The sequence below is a fragment of the Lissotriton vulgaris genome, chromosome 7 (genome assembly GCF_964263255.1).
Source record: "Lissotriton vulgaris chromosome 7, aLisVul1.2, whole genome shotgun sequence".
NCBI classification, from domain to species: Eukaryota; Metazoa; Chordata; class Amphibia; order Caudata; family Salamandridae; genus Lissotriton; species Lissotriton vulgaris.
The window spans coordinates 1,022,177,542-1,022,191,065 of NC_141695.1; the positions used below are offsets into that span (position 1 = coordinate 1,022,177,542).

At 48.4% G+C, this 13,524-nt stretch overlaps 1 protein-coding gene across 1 annotated transcript in view; it reads right to left on the reverse strand.

Annotated features, from left to right (window-relative positions):
* HSPA9 (heat shock protein family A (Hsp70) member 9) overlaps nt 1–13,524 on the reverse strand; it is a 373,785-nt gene that overhangs the window by 31,330 nt on the left and 328,931 nt on the right. The window contains exon 16 of the mRNA XM_086931445.1: nt 11,881–12,021. Within this exon, the coding sequence (XP_086787571.1) occupies nt 11,881–12,021 (141 nt within the window). The remainder of the gene's footprint in view (nt 1–11,880; nt 12,022–13,524) is intronic.

Here is a 13,524-nt window from a genome sequence, read left to right on the forward strand (position 1 = left end):
CTGTCTTTGGGCCGTGGTGCAAAAATAGGCCTCCCAATAAGTTCCAGACCCAGAGATTGAACCCAAGTTAATGGCCAAATATTGATCAAGGGCATCTTCCATTCGTTCCTTTTAGTCCTCCTGCTGAAGGTTCCAAACGGAGAGGCACCACCGGAATGGCCCACAGGCTCCCCCGGTTCGTATAGTGAGTGCCACTGGGGAGTGGTAAAGTCTGTGCGGGAGAATGTCAACCGCCACCACTCTGCTGTCAAAGACCCGTGGGATGAACAAATAATCTAGGCGGGAAAAGGAACCATGGACTGCCGAAAGATACGTATAGCCTTGCATATTACCATGCAACCTGCGCCAGGGGTCGATCCAATCAAGCCTTCACTAAGGAATACAGTTTAGTAGGATGGCGGACTTCAGATAGACTCCCCCCCCCCCGACGTCGATCTATCACTAGCCACATCCATCACATCATTCCAATCCCCTCCCACCACCGCAAGGCCCACTCGTATATCTGTCCAAATGGTCAGAAACTTTTCGGACAACCCCAGGAAAGAGGCGGGGTTTAGACTCTACCCAGTACCAAAATCTCACCCCCTACCGTGCCCTGCGCAAACAAGTACCTGCCCTGAATATCTCACCAAGTTTGAACATGTGTGTATGCAACCCTACGGTGTATTAAAATTGCAACCCCTCATAAACCTGGAATGAAAGACCTGTGTACATCCGAAGCGCTGGAAGCATACTGCCTTAGTCCCTATAAGGTGGGTCTCCTGCAAGAAGAATACATCAGCGCGAGCTCGCTTGGAGACTTCAGAATAGCCTCTTGTTTGATCTTGTCTAGTACCCCTCTAACATTCTAGCTAAGAACCCTAGCAAGACCAGGGGCCTCCTGTGTACTAACAGACATTCCTACTCCGTGCAGATCCTAGACAGCACCATGGCAGCCCGAAGAATCTTCCACAAGACGTAACTGAGTCCAGAACACAAGTAGACAGAGAAGCAACCCCACAACCCGCCCCCACATCCTGTACCTCCAAAACAATGAAGTACCTGTTGCAGCAGGCATAGCAGGCTGACGTCAACAGGAGGTTCCACCAAGTTATCCCCAAGTCACAGCCCATTGTCTAGTGGCCCCCTCTCCTTCTGTGGAGCCCCACAGAGAGACTGGCCAACATACACGCCCCTTCGGCAAATACTCAAATTCAGAGAGTTGCATGGCCATCCTGGTGTCCGTCCGCTGAGACACATGGCCGAGACACGGACCCCTCCAGGGCTGTGGGGCCTGCAGACTGTGAGCGGCGCCTGGATTTCAAATGTCTACCCCTCTTCCCCTCGACCAGTGCTGATTCTGGGAAGGCCCACCTGAAGAGGAGTCGGATTTTCTTCCCGGGGAAGGAGTAAGGACGCAGCCGCACAGTTTCATCTGTCCAGTGAAACACCTCTTCCGGTGCATCAAAGAAGTGAGTGCGGGACAGATATACTACACGCAGCCTGGTCGGATAAAGCAGAGCATAAGGGAGCTTGAGGTCACGGAGGCAGGCCTTGGTGGCTAGGAACGACTGCCGCTGCTGCAGTAGCTTAGTGTAGTTAGGAAAATTAAGATGCGTGAGTTATTGAACAGCAATGGTTCCTTAGCCCGTGCTTGTTTCAGGATGGTGTCTGTCGTGGTAATTGGGGAGCTTGCGATGACAGTCCCCGGACGGGCACCCAGGCTGGGGGCCTTCTGTATTAGAGCCCTGTGTGCACGTTCTTCCACAAAGCAAAGCGAGATGTCCCCAGCGGGGAGCCAACCCTCGAGCCAGTCCGTAAGAAATCGCTCCATATTCCCCTTTTCGCAGTCCTCCGGAAAACCAACAAAGTGCAGGTTGTTGCGTCCCCTCCGCGTATTCCACCCTCAATGCCAGGCCCCGTTGGGTTGTCTCTAATGACAATACTTTCTGCTGCAGTGTGGCGACCACATCTTCAATGGCCGAGATTCTTGTCTCTGTAATGCGTGCTACCGCCTTTTTCAGGTCCTGGCGTAGGAGCATTACGTCTGAGCCGACCACCCGATCTTGGCTTACAAGGCATCTCTGGATTGCGGAATGGCAGCCATGAGGTCAACATTATCTGGTATAGCATTGTGAAACCCCCGGGCAGCACCACCGGAGCCCCCTGGCCAGTGAATTATCCATGGTACTCAGTTTAGTAGAGTCACCGCCAGTCTTTTCTTTGGTCATAGTGGCCCAGACACTGCCACTGACCCCGGCCAGAAAACCTCCAGGAGGCGAATATGTAACTGTTCAGATGGAGGTTGGGGTACCACACCTGGTGTCGTCCAGGTGGAGGCAGTGCGCCCCACTAGACCGCCCGTTGGCTGACCGGCCCTGTGGGGGCTGGGATAAGGAGCACAGTGGGTTGCTCTGACTTGACCAACAGACAGGGTCTTCCCTCATCCAAAGCTGCTTACATCTAATTCCCCCCTTGTGGCCCGACAAGACCACCGAGCCCCCAAAAGGCTCAAACCCTTAGAGGAGGGGGTGGGGGGCCACCCTCCCAGGCAGACCAGCAGTACTTGCGTATTGGGCGCCTTATTGGTAGAAACCCCAGCTGTCCCAGAAGGCCCCCTCTCCACCAGGAGCTGCTCAGGTTGTAGCTGGGTAAGAAGATGGCGGCCAGCCGGCCACGTGTTGCACTCCTGATGCCTCCACCACTCAATGCTGCGACCCGAGCAGGCCACCAACAGTTGCCGCTTCCCCGGCTGGGGACTGAGGGATCACCAATGTTGCAGTGCAAGCCGCGCACCACAAACCTCAGCCGAGCCTCACTGAGCCGCCGGCGCAAGGCGCACGCCCTCAGTGGCTGCGGCTGGTCAACGCGGCAAAGAAATCCAGGCGACGCCGGGGCTCGGGATACGGCTGCGCGTACGCAGGCCGCCTATCACCACACCTCTGCCTGCAAACCTCCGGCGGCTCCAATAACCGGCACCAGGGGTAGTCTTCAGCGGGTGACGTTAGCGGGACAGCCCAGGGAACAAGTTGAATGCCGAAGAGGCAGGATAAGTTCAGGATCAATGTGAGGCTGGACGGAGCACGCTCAGCTCACGTCTGCCATGCTGGCCTGCCAAACCAAACACCCATATCTATAGACTTAACTAAGTGCAACATGGTAACTAATTTTAAAGATCCTGCGAGCATCCAGATTTATAGTAAAGTGGAGCTCAAGAGGAGATTCCTGAAATCTAGAGAAACGAGGTTAGCTTAACTTAGCACAAAACTAGGCATCAGATCTTATTGTGAAGGACCGATCTTTTTGGACACACAACTGCATCTTATTTTTATAAGAAATGTACAACAAATTTTATTTAACAAGACTAAGGTTGAGTACGCTCCACTTTCAAGTAGCTTTCCCTGAGATGGGAAAGTGGAGCTCTAACTTACCCAGGTGCCAGTGCGATGGTCAAACCTCCCAGAGTACTTTGCATTTTATACTATTTTGTAATTTTTATAGGGACATTAGAATACTAATTGTACAACCACTTTTTATTACTAAGTTGTATTCTTACAAATCTGCCTATCACGTTTGAAATCTGGAAAATGCATTGACATGTAATGCGGTTATGCTTTTTACTCCGATGGCTATTAAACGGAGAAAGGAACTTACATATTTGGAAATGCTGTATTATGAAATTGAACAGATTCCATTTTAACATATACACTTTAATATTACGACCAAGTTTTTAATGATAAGATGCTATTTGAGGTTATTTACTATTTTGTATGGATCAATGTATGACCTCCCTGTCGAATTTTAGTGCATACTGTAAAGACTTGCAAACAGTTAACGATACTCTTCACTTACGTTTGTGAGGAAATGAACAAGTTACTTACCTTCGGTAACGCTTTTTCTGGTAGATACTATATCTGCCTGTGGATTCCTCACCTTGTGAATATCCCCCTTGCGCCAGCAACATTCGGAAATTCTTTTCGTAGCCTCGCGCTGACGTGGATAGGACGTCACAGAGACACGGCTCCGCTCGCGACTCCGCTGACGTCACCGACGCCTATAATAGGCCCACGCCGGCGTGATGACATCAGTTCCGCCCTTTTTTCCGTGCCATCGAGGCACACGGACGGACCAATGACAGTAGCAATATACAAAGTATACACAATACACAATTGCCAAGGAGAAACACATAGTGTCAAGCAAATGCAAGAAAGCAAAGAAAACAACTCCTTAACAATATTAAATATATAAACAATGCAATACAGTAACTCTGGTAAAGAACAGTGGACAACGGGGAGGCGGGTGGGACAGTGAGGAATCCACAGGCAGATATAGTATCTACCAGAAAAAGCGTTACCGAAGGTAAGTAACTTGTTCTTCTGATAGATACATCTGCCGTGTGGATTCCTCACCTTGTGAATAGAGTCCCACAGCAGTCCCCACTCCCGGAGGAGGGTGTCCACTCTTCTAAACCAGGAAATCCTGAAGGACAGAGCGCGCAAAGTGACCATCCCTCCTCACTTCGGTATCCAAGCAGTAATGCTTCGCGAAAGTGTGGAGGGAAGACCAAGTTGCCGCCCTACAAATGTCCTCCACAGGAACACCTCTAGCCAAAGCGGAGGTTGACGACTTAGCTCTAGTGGAATGAGCCCTAATACCCTCTGGAGGTTCCTTACCGGCCAAAGAGTAGCAGATCTTAATACACAGAACGATCCATCTTGACAAGGTTCTCTTATGGACCGCTCTCCCCTTCTTGCAGCCAGCAAATCCAACGAAGAGATGGTCATCCAAACGACAGTCTTTAGTTCTGTCCAAATAAAAAGACACCGCCCTTTTGGGGTCCAGACGGTGCAACCTCTCCTCCTCCTTGGAAGGGTGCGGGGGTAAAAAAAGGTAGGGAGGGTAATAGATTGACCAAGGTGGAAAGGAGTCACCACCTTAGGAAGAAAAGCAGCCCTGGTCCTTAGAACCATCCGATCAGCATGAATGGTCAGGAACGGAGGCTTAGAACTAAGAGCTTGAAGCTCACTCAACTTCCTTGCCGAGGTTATTGCAACGAGGAAAACAGCCTTAAAGGTTAAAAGCCTCATAGGACATTTATGAAGAGGCTCAAAGGGAGCACCCATCAGAAAGGTCAAAACAAGATTCAAGTCCCACTGAGGCACAATAAAAGGCGTAGGAGGGAACTTGTTAGTAAGACCCTTCAAAAATCTTAAAACTACAGGAGACTTAAAAAGAGGGGGATGGTCAGGCAAACAAATAAAAGCAGACAGCCCTTAACCGTGGCAACAGCAAGTCCTTGCTGCGCCAAAGAAAGAGCAAACCGGAGAACATCAGACAAATGGGCTCCTAAAGGGTCAATATCATTCTCACCACACCAAGCGACAAATCTTGACCATCTATATGAATAGACAGTCTTAGTGGAGTCACGCCTAGCTGACAAGATGACATCCACCACGTCAGGCGAGAGAGAATAGGAAATCAGGTTGCCCCGTTCAATCTCCAGGCATGAAGGTGCAATGTCTGGAGGTGGGGGTGTAGAACCTGCCCCTCCATCTGAGAGAGGAGGTCTGCCCTGAGAGGGAGACGGAGCGGCGGGTGAGAGGAGAGGTGGAGTAGATCTGTATACCACACCCTTCTTGGCCAGTCCGGGGCGACCAATATAACTTGGGCGCGGTCTTGGCGAATCTTCCTCACAACCAGAGGAATCAAGGGTAAGGGAGGAAACGCGTAAAGGAGTTGATTTCCCCAACTCAACTGAAACGCGTCCCCCAAGGCTCCTTGCATTGGATACTAGAGGCTGCAGAATGACGGGCAGTGAGCATTCTCGCGAGTGGCAAACAGGTCCACCCGAGGAAACCCCCACGTCCGAAAGACGTGACGAACCACCTCCGGGTGAAGCCTCCACTCGTGGTCGGCAGATAACTGCCGACTGAGACTGTCCGCAGGCACGTTCAGAACTCCGGCTAGATGATTTGCCATCAGACAAATCTGGTGGTCCTGAGCCCAGGACCAGAGATGCAGAGCCTCTCTGCAGAGACACTGCACCCTACTCCTCCCTGCTTGTTGATGTACCACATCGCGGTCGTGTTGTCCGTTAGGACTTGGATCGACTGACCGCAAAGGGAAGGGAGGAGGCCTTGAGCGCCAAACGTATCGCCCGCAACTCTAGTAGGTTGATGTAAAGCAACCTTTCCGCTGGAGACCAAAGACCCTTGACCTTTAGATCCCCCAGATGAGCACCCCACCCTAGAGTGGATGCATCCGCTATCACTGTGGCAACCGATGGAGGTAGATGAAAAGGCTTTCCTTGCGACAGGTTGCCTTCCACGCTCCACCAAGACAGATCCGCTGCAGTTTCTCTGGAGATCCTCACTGACTCCCCGAGATCTAAGTTGTGCTGATACCACTGCCTGCGGAGACACCACTGGAGTGCCCTCATGTGCCAGCGTGCATGGTTGACCAACAGAATGCAAGAAGCCATCAGACCGAGCAGGCGAAGGACCTTCAGGACTGGAACGACCGCTCCATTGAAAAATAAAGGAATCATTTCCTGAATGTCGTGAATCCTTTGAGGAGGAGTGAATGCACGACAAACAGTAGTGTCCAGTACCGCACCTATGAACAGGTTGCGCTGGGAGGGCACCAGGTGAGACTTGGGTACATTTATCGAATAACCCAACCTGAACAACAACTGAGTTGTCTCTTGCAGATGATGGAGCACCTTCTCCGACGACTCCGCTTTGATCAGCCAGTCGTCTAAATAAGGGAACACAGGAATCCCCGACCTCCTGAGATGTGCTGCCACCACCGCCATCACCTTGGTGAAGACTCGAGGCGCAGTAGTAAGACCAAACGGAAGGACCGCAAACTGGTAGTGTTGCGATCCCACCGTAAAACGGAGATACTTCCTGTGCGACTTCAGAATGGGGATGTGGAAATACGCATCCTGCAAGTCGAGCGACACCATCCAGTCTCCTTCCAGCAGCGCTTGAAGAACCTGAACAAGGGTGAGCATCTTGAATTTCTCCTGCTTCAGATAGAGATTCAAGATCCTGAGATCCAGGATTGGACGTAGTCTGCCATCCTTCTTGGGAATCAGGAAATACCGGGAGTAGCATCCCTGACCCCTTTCCTGCTCTGGGACTACCTCTATCGCACCCTTTCGTAACAGAGTTAGCACCTCCTCCCGCAGGAGAGACAGATGTTCCTCGGAGCAAAAGCCTTGACAAGGAGGGTAATTGGGAGGGTAATTGGGAGGGAATTCCCGAAAGGGAAGGGCATACCCATTTTCTACAAGATTGAGAACCCAAAGATCTGATGTAACCGATTCCCAATCCTGTACAAAATGGGTAAGCCGACCCCCAACCGGACCCAAATGATCTTGAATGGCGGATCTAGGGCTGCTTTTCTGTGGCAGGGGGGTTGGAAGAGGTGGAGGAGGAAGAGGCCTGGCGTCCACGAGGACGCGCTCTTTGCTTTCCCCTGTACGATCTGTACATAGAATTTTGCTGCTGCGGCTGTTGCTGCTGCTGCTGCTGTTGGCCTTGCCGGAAATTCCGAAAGGAGCGACCAAAGCCTCTGACCCTTCTGTTGGTCGAAGAGCCTCTGATCTGGAGACCTAAAGACTTTGCTGTCGCCCTGCAATCTTTAAATCTCTCAAGGGCTGCATCCGCTTTCTTCCCAAAGAGTCCAGAACCATCAAAAGGAAGATCCAGCAAAGTCGCCTGAACATCAGCGGAAAAGTCTGAGGACTTCAACCAGGCTGACCTCCTAGTGGCGACAGCAGTGCCCATGATACGAGCCAGTCGGCAGTGTCCAGACCACTTTGAATAACCTGGCGAGCCGCCGCCTGAGTATCAGAGATCACTTCCTCAAAATCCTTCCTGCTGGCATCAGGAACTTTTGGAACCAGGACACGCAAAGAATCCATCAGGGCATGGACATATCTCCCCATCAGACAAGTGGCATTAGTTGACTTCAACGCCATACTTGCCGAAGAAAAGGTCTTTTTCGCGACCTGGTCTTGTTTCTTTGCTTCCTTTTCACAAGGAACCTGAGGAAAGGCACTAAGACTCTTCTTAGAAAGGCGGCCTGAATGACCAGGCTCTCTGGCGAAGGATGCGAAGACAGAAAAGCCGGGTCCTCTGGTGCTGCCCTGTATCTTCTCGCAACACTCTTAGAAACCGCAGGAGCCGACAATGGTTTCTTCCACACTTCCATAATGGGATCTGTCAAGGCATCATTAAATGGAAGCAAAGGCTCAACCACAGAATTCGGAGAATGCAAGACCTCAGTGAGGATATTGGATTTGAACTCCACCGTTGGCAAAGTCAATTGAAGTAGCTCAGCTGCCTTCCTCATAACTAGATGGTAAGGTTGGATATCCTTAGATGAAGCACCAGAGCCTGAGGGCAACTCCCACTCAGGAGAGAAATCAAGACTTCCTGAATCTGCCAGCACCTCAATACAGCTCTCCTCCAATTCACCTTCCTCCACATCTGAATGTGAATCCAGGTACCTCTGCTCTTCCAAAAGGCGTTGAGCTTCCCTTCTGGACCTCTGCTTCACACGCCTCGCAGACGGATCCACCTGCGGCTCAGACGGATTCAGGGCTGACGCCGGTATCGAATCCGACGGCACAGAGGAATGCCCTCGAGGACGATCTTGAACGGGCGACGCCGTAATCGGCGGCGACTACTTCGGCGGAGCCGGGAATTGCCAATGCGGCGGCGGAGCCGGCATGCAAGGCAAGAACGGAGCCGGAGGATAGGAGTGTGGAACTCCGAGGCTGTAAGCCAAAGGACCCATGGGACCCGAAGGTGCACCAGAGGGGTACCACGCCCTTGAGAAAACGCCATACATAGCGTTAAGAAACGCTGAAGGGTCCTGGCCTGGGGCAGGAAAGGGCGGTTGAAAACCATCAGGCCGGTCCTGAGGAGGGAACGGATTCGGCTCTACAACAGGCGCAGAACCCACATCCTCCCGAGCCTCTTCCTCTTCACGGGCTGGGGACGGCGCCGGGGACGGATTCGGAGCCGGAGAAGAAACCGGAGCCAGAGTGGGAGAACGCTCACGCGACTCCGAAGGTGAAGCCTCACCTTCAGGCTCAGAGACTTCCAGAGTAACCACCTTCGAACGTACCTTCTTTGGTGACCTCGAGCCCGACTCCTTACCGGAACGACGTCGGGACTCATGCCTCCTCTTCTTATGTTTCTTCTTCGACTTCGAAACATGATCCGAAGCCGACCTCGAAGACTAGCTCTCGAGAACCAGACCTCGACCTAGACTTCGACCCCGCCCTTTGAGAACGAGACTTCGACTATTTCTCCTTCCCAGCCTTCATCTTCGCAACCAGGAGTTTGGCCTCTCTCTCCCTCAGGGCCTTCGGGTTCATCTTCCGACATGAAGAACAATCCTCCACATCATGGTCGGAACTCAAACACCAGATGCAGTCTTCAGGTGGGTCGGTAATCGACATCATTTTACCGCACTCCCTGCAGGGCTTGAAGCCAGTCTTCTTGTACGACATCGTCGAAGAGTCAGGATACAAAGAAGCAGAAATTTGCAACAAAATGGCAACAAAGTACCAGTTGGCTACAGAGATTCCCGATAACCGTTAGCGTCAACGACGCGGAAAAAAAGGGAACTGATGTCATCACGCCGGCGTGGGCCTATTATAGGCGTCGGTGACGTCAGCGGAGTCGCGAGCGGAGCCGTGTCTGTGACGTCCTATCCACGTCGGCGCGAGGCTACGAAAAGAATTTCCGAATGTTGCTGGCGCAAGGGGGATATTCACAAGGTGAGGAATCCACACGGCAGATGTATCTATCAGAAGTGCTTTTTTGTGAAAATTTACGATATGTAAATGTATTTTTAAAATTTACGATGAAATATTATTGTAGAATGCTTTTATGGTTATATTTCAATATACCGAATAATGCTTGATTGATTATTACATCCAAACCAGTCAGCGGAAAGAAGAAAAAAAACAAAATCGGAAGATGGCGTCTATGACCATCCGCAGTATTACCAAGAAGAGGAGGCGGAGTTGCACAGTCTCATGACTCGAAGAAAACTTCTTGCAACAAAAACAACTTGTAACCATCTGAGCCCAATACTAGAAGGCGGATTTATGCAAAGCATGTGTACCTACAGCACATATGCCTCGAACATTAGGCATTTAATTAAACAACTAATGGGGACTTAACACCTTGCGTGCTGCCCCGATTTCCCCCCGGTGCTGGACATTCCATAACTGGGTGTGGTCGTGACAGAACCATTCCGTCATCAGCACAGCTCAACCGTGACTGATGACGGAATGGTTCCGTCACAAGCATCGAAGGGGTTAAAAAACACAGTGGGTAAGAATATACTGCATTTCATACTTCCTTGCAGAATTTTAAATCTGCAATGAATAACAGTGATGACCGGACCATTAATTATGTTCATACAAATTAATGGGCAATTTCTTGCAAATGTAGTATGATGCTAAATTATCTCTATAATAATGTACACCCTTTAAGGCCATCCTCTTAACATACAATAGACTTTCTGAGCAGAGTTAAAAATGTAACTAGTTATGGGACTAGGCAGTACTAATAGTAAGGCAGAGCAATCAATCATCACCTTCCTGCTCTCTCCCGTGATGAAAATGGGCTAAAAACTAAAGCGTTAACAGTCTCCTCCTGCACTGCGCACTAAATTGGCATCTGGTCCTATCCTATGGGTGAAGGGGAATAGAGAAACCTTATGTTGATAATCTAGGAAACAGGTCTGTGCTTTTTTTTTAATTATCTTTCTTAAATTTGAATATAAAACAATAAGAAATGCATACAATATTAGATGATTATTCAATCCACAAGTTGATAAAGGTACTCTCACACAGCATTTAATACATACCAAATATTCATATTATACCAGAACATTACAGATGTGAAGTCTATGTCCATGGAGACACTGTGAGGTCTGTTCTTATTACACCGTTTGCACTACCTCACCAGAAAATTGCGAAGCCCACGTTACAAAAGGAAGGCATAATGAACATAAGTGCATGTTTTGTGTGAATGCCAGGAACAACAAATACCAGGCAGTGATTAGGAGTTAAATGAAAATTACATCTCTGCCAGTTCCATCTTAGCAAGGCCCAATACTAGCATCCACTAATTACACAGACTAAGATGTTAAACTTTGCAAAAAACACACTGCAGTACCTACACAACTAATCAAAAGGTTTGCAGGTGGTGTGGGATACGTGGACAATGGAAATCTAGCCTATAGAATTAATAATTTGAGCAAATGGATGCACATGTCACGCCTCTTGGAAGATGTGCACCAGTGGCACTAGTTTCCTACAGATGTCAATAACACTGTTGTTATTAATTCATGTAAACATGAAAGTAGTGGGTGAGACTGCATGTATCAAGAGTCATTGTAGTATTTCTGAAAAAGCCTAAAGGTGGTCTTCAGAAGAAAATATATAAGAACCTGGCCTTACCCTGTTCAGATCTATTGCATGGGATTTAAACCACAAGGTCAATTTGAAGAAATTTCCAGGACTGCAACATTACTCTGTCATTCAGCCCTTGTATTTCAAAAGATAGTGTACTGTTGTTCCAAGATTGCCGCATGTTGGCACAAATAGGTCCACAAGCAACACATTTGTAATACTACTTTTGCACAGATTAGCTTTCTCTACCTGCTATTAACATACCCTGAATGCAAGTTTCAGTAGACTTAAAATACGTTCAGTTAAAATGTAAAGACGTGTGTGTAAATTCATTGTCATCAAATACTGCCCTTCTCCATTTCAAGTCTACCAGGTCTATTATAGAACAAGGACATTTGTTGCAGTTACACTATTATAAAACAAGGTAATTTGCTATGCCATTAGAGGGACCATACCTTTTTGTAAGCCATTTCAAAAAGTTTCAGCGATGCCTGCTGAAGGCTGGATGCAGCTTGCCTGATTGTTTCACCAGTTTCTGTGTCTTTACGAGATAAGAGGTCTCTCATTTTAGTAATCTCCTCCTTCAGTTTGTTGCACTGTGGAAGCCATCACAGACATTAATTATCACAATGAACTCAATTACAGAACAAACCTTATTTTTTTTAAATATAAAAGTTGAAATAGTTGCCAAGTTTGCTTGAGGTTGATTCTATGGCATTCAAAGTTTTTTTATTTCATTCTACGGTGTTGGAGGTCAGCATTTGTAACCCAGATGGCTCCTCTAGGTTGTTATTCATGTCAGTAAGAAAAAGGTACTTACCTACAACTAGAGATCGCTAGCTTTGCTATCTTTCATAGATTCACATGCAGGAAGATTGCCAGTTGTCAACAACCATTGAGATTACATATAATAAAAACAATCATCTCAGCTCCTTCTTTGTAAGTTATGGGGTGAACTGTCAAGCAGGAGCCAATAAAAATAGGAGATACAAAAACGCAATTTCACCATGCAATTGCCATACAAAATTTTATACACCGCTACAGCCAAAACAGCTGAACTGAATTACACCAAGTTTGCCAGATACCTAGATCCTTACCCAGAAAGCCTGCTTTTTTGTGATTTTGTGTAAATCCATTCAGTAGTTTGAGAAATTTAGGTTCACAATTTATAGATATTTGGACGGTTGGGTTTGTAGGAGTCCCTCAGGCAAGTAACAAATTAGAAAGATCTCATCAGCAGACTCGTTTTAACCTCCCTTTCAGCCACTGCACTCGCGCTCAGATTACTTTGTTGCAATATGAAGCGAAATACTGCAGCTACCATTACACAGCACAGTGTGTCCTGAGCCCTGAACATGGAAAGATAAATTACACTATGAGGGACCTTGGACTTTGTGGGTAACCGCCCCCAATGCCCCCCCTTCCCCCACAAGCCAAATGTAACTTTTATGTAGTGCCCGCAAGACGCTCATGTGAGCTAGCGCGACCCCAGCAGACTCCTCCGGGGGCACAAAAGGACACACTGGCAAGGGTCTTGTGGGATTGCATTTTTTATTTTTTTTAATGGGAGGGGCAGTATGTGGGGGTCTGTGTGAAGGCTGCGTGCACATGGGTACCTTGCCACAGGCCATGTGCCCAACCCAGTGCACAGCAGGGGTTGGCATAGTTATAAGGGATAACAACATCTTCCTGGATGTTTAAAAAAATAATAAATAAAAAAAAATAGACAGAGACAGATATATATATATATATATCCACTGAAAAAACAAAAGGTTAACGCATGGGTACTCAAACATTTTCCCAGGAGCCCAAAACTTTGGTAGGTGGTATAATTGAGGACTGCACGGATTCCTGCCGGGAGGTTGTAGGGCAGTTAAGATGGGTGTAGGGGAAGCAAAGCAGCTACATCTAGGCCCAGATGTAGGTAATTTAATTTTACCACTTAAATACCGAATTGTACCGATTCGGTATTTAAGAAGTGGTAAAATAGAGGGGTGGGGATGTAGGTATTACAGAATCAGTAAATACCGAATCGTTAAGATTCGGTATTTACCGATTCTGTAAATTCTGATTCGGTAATGCCCATTGATTCCTATGGG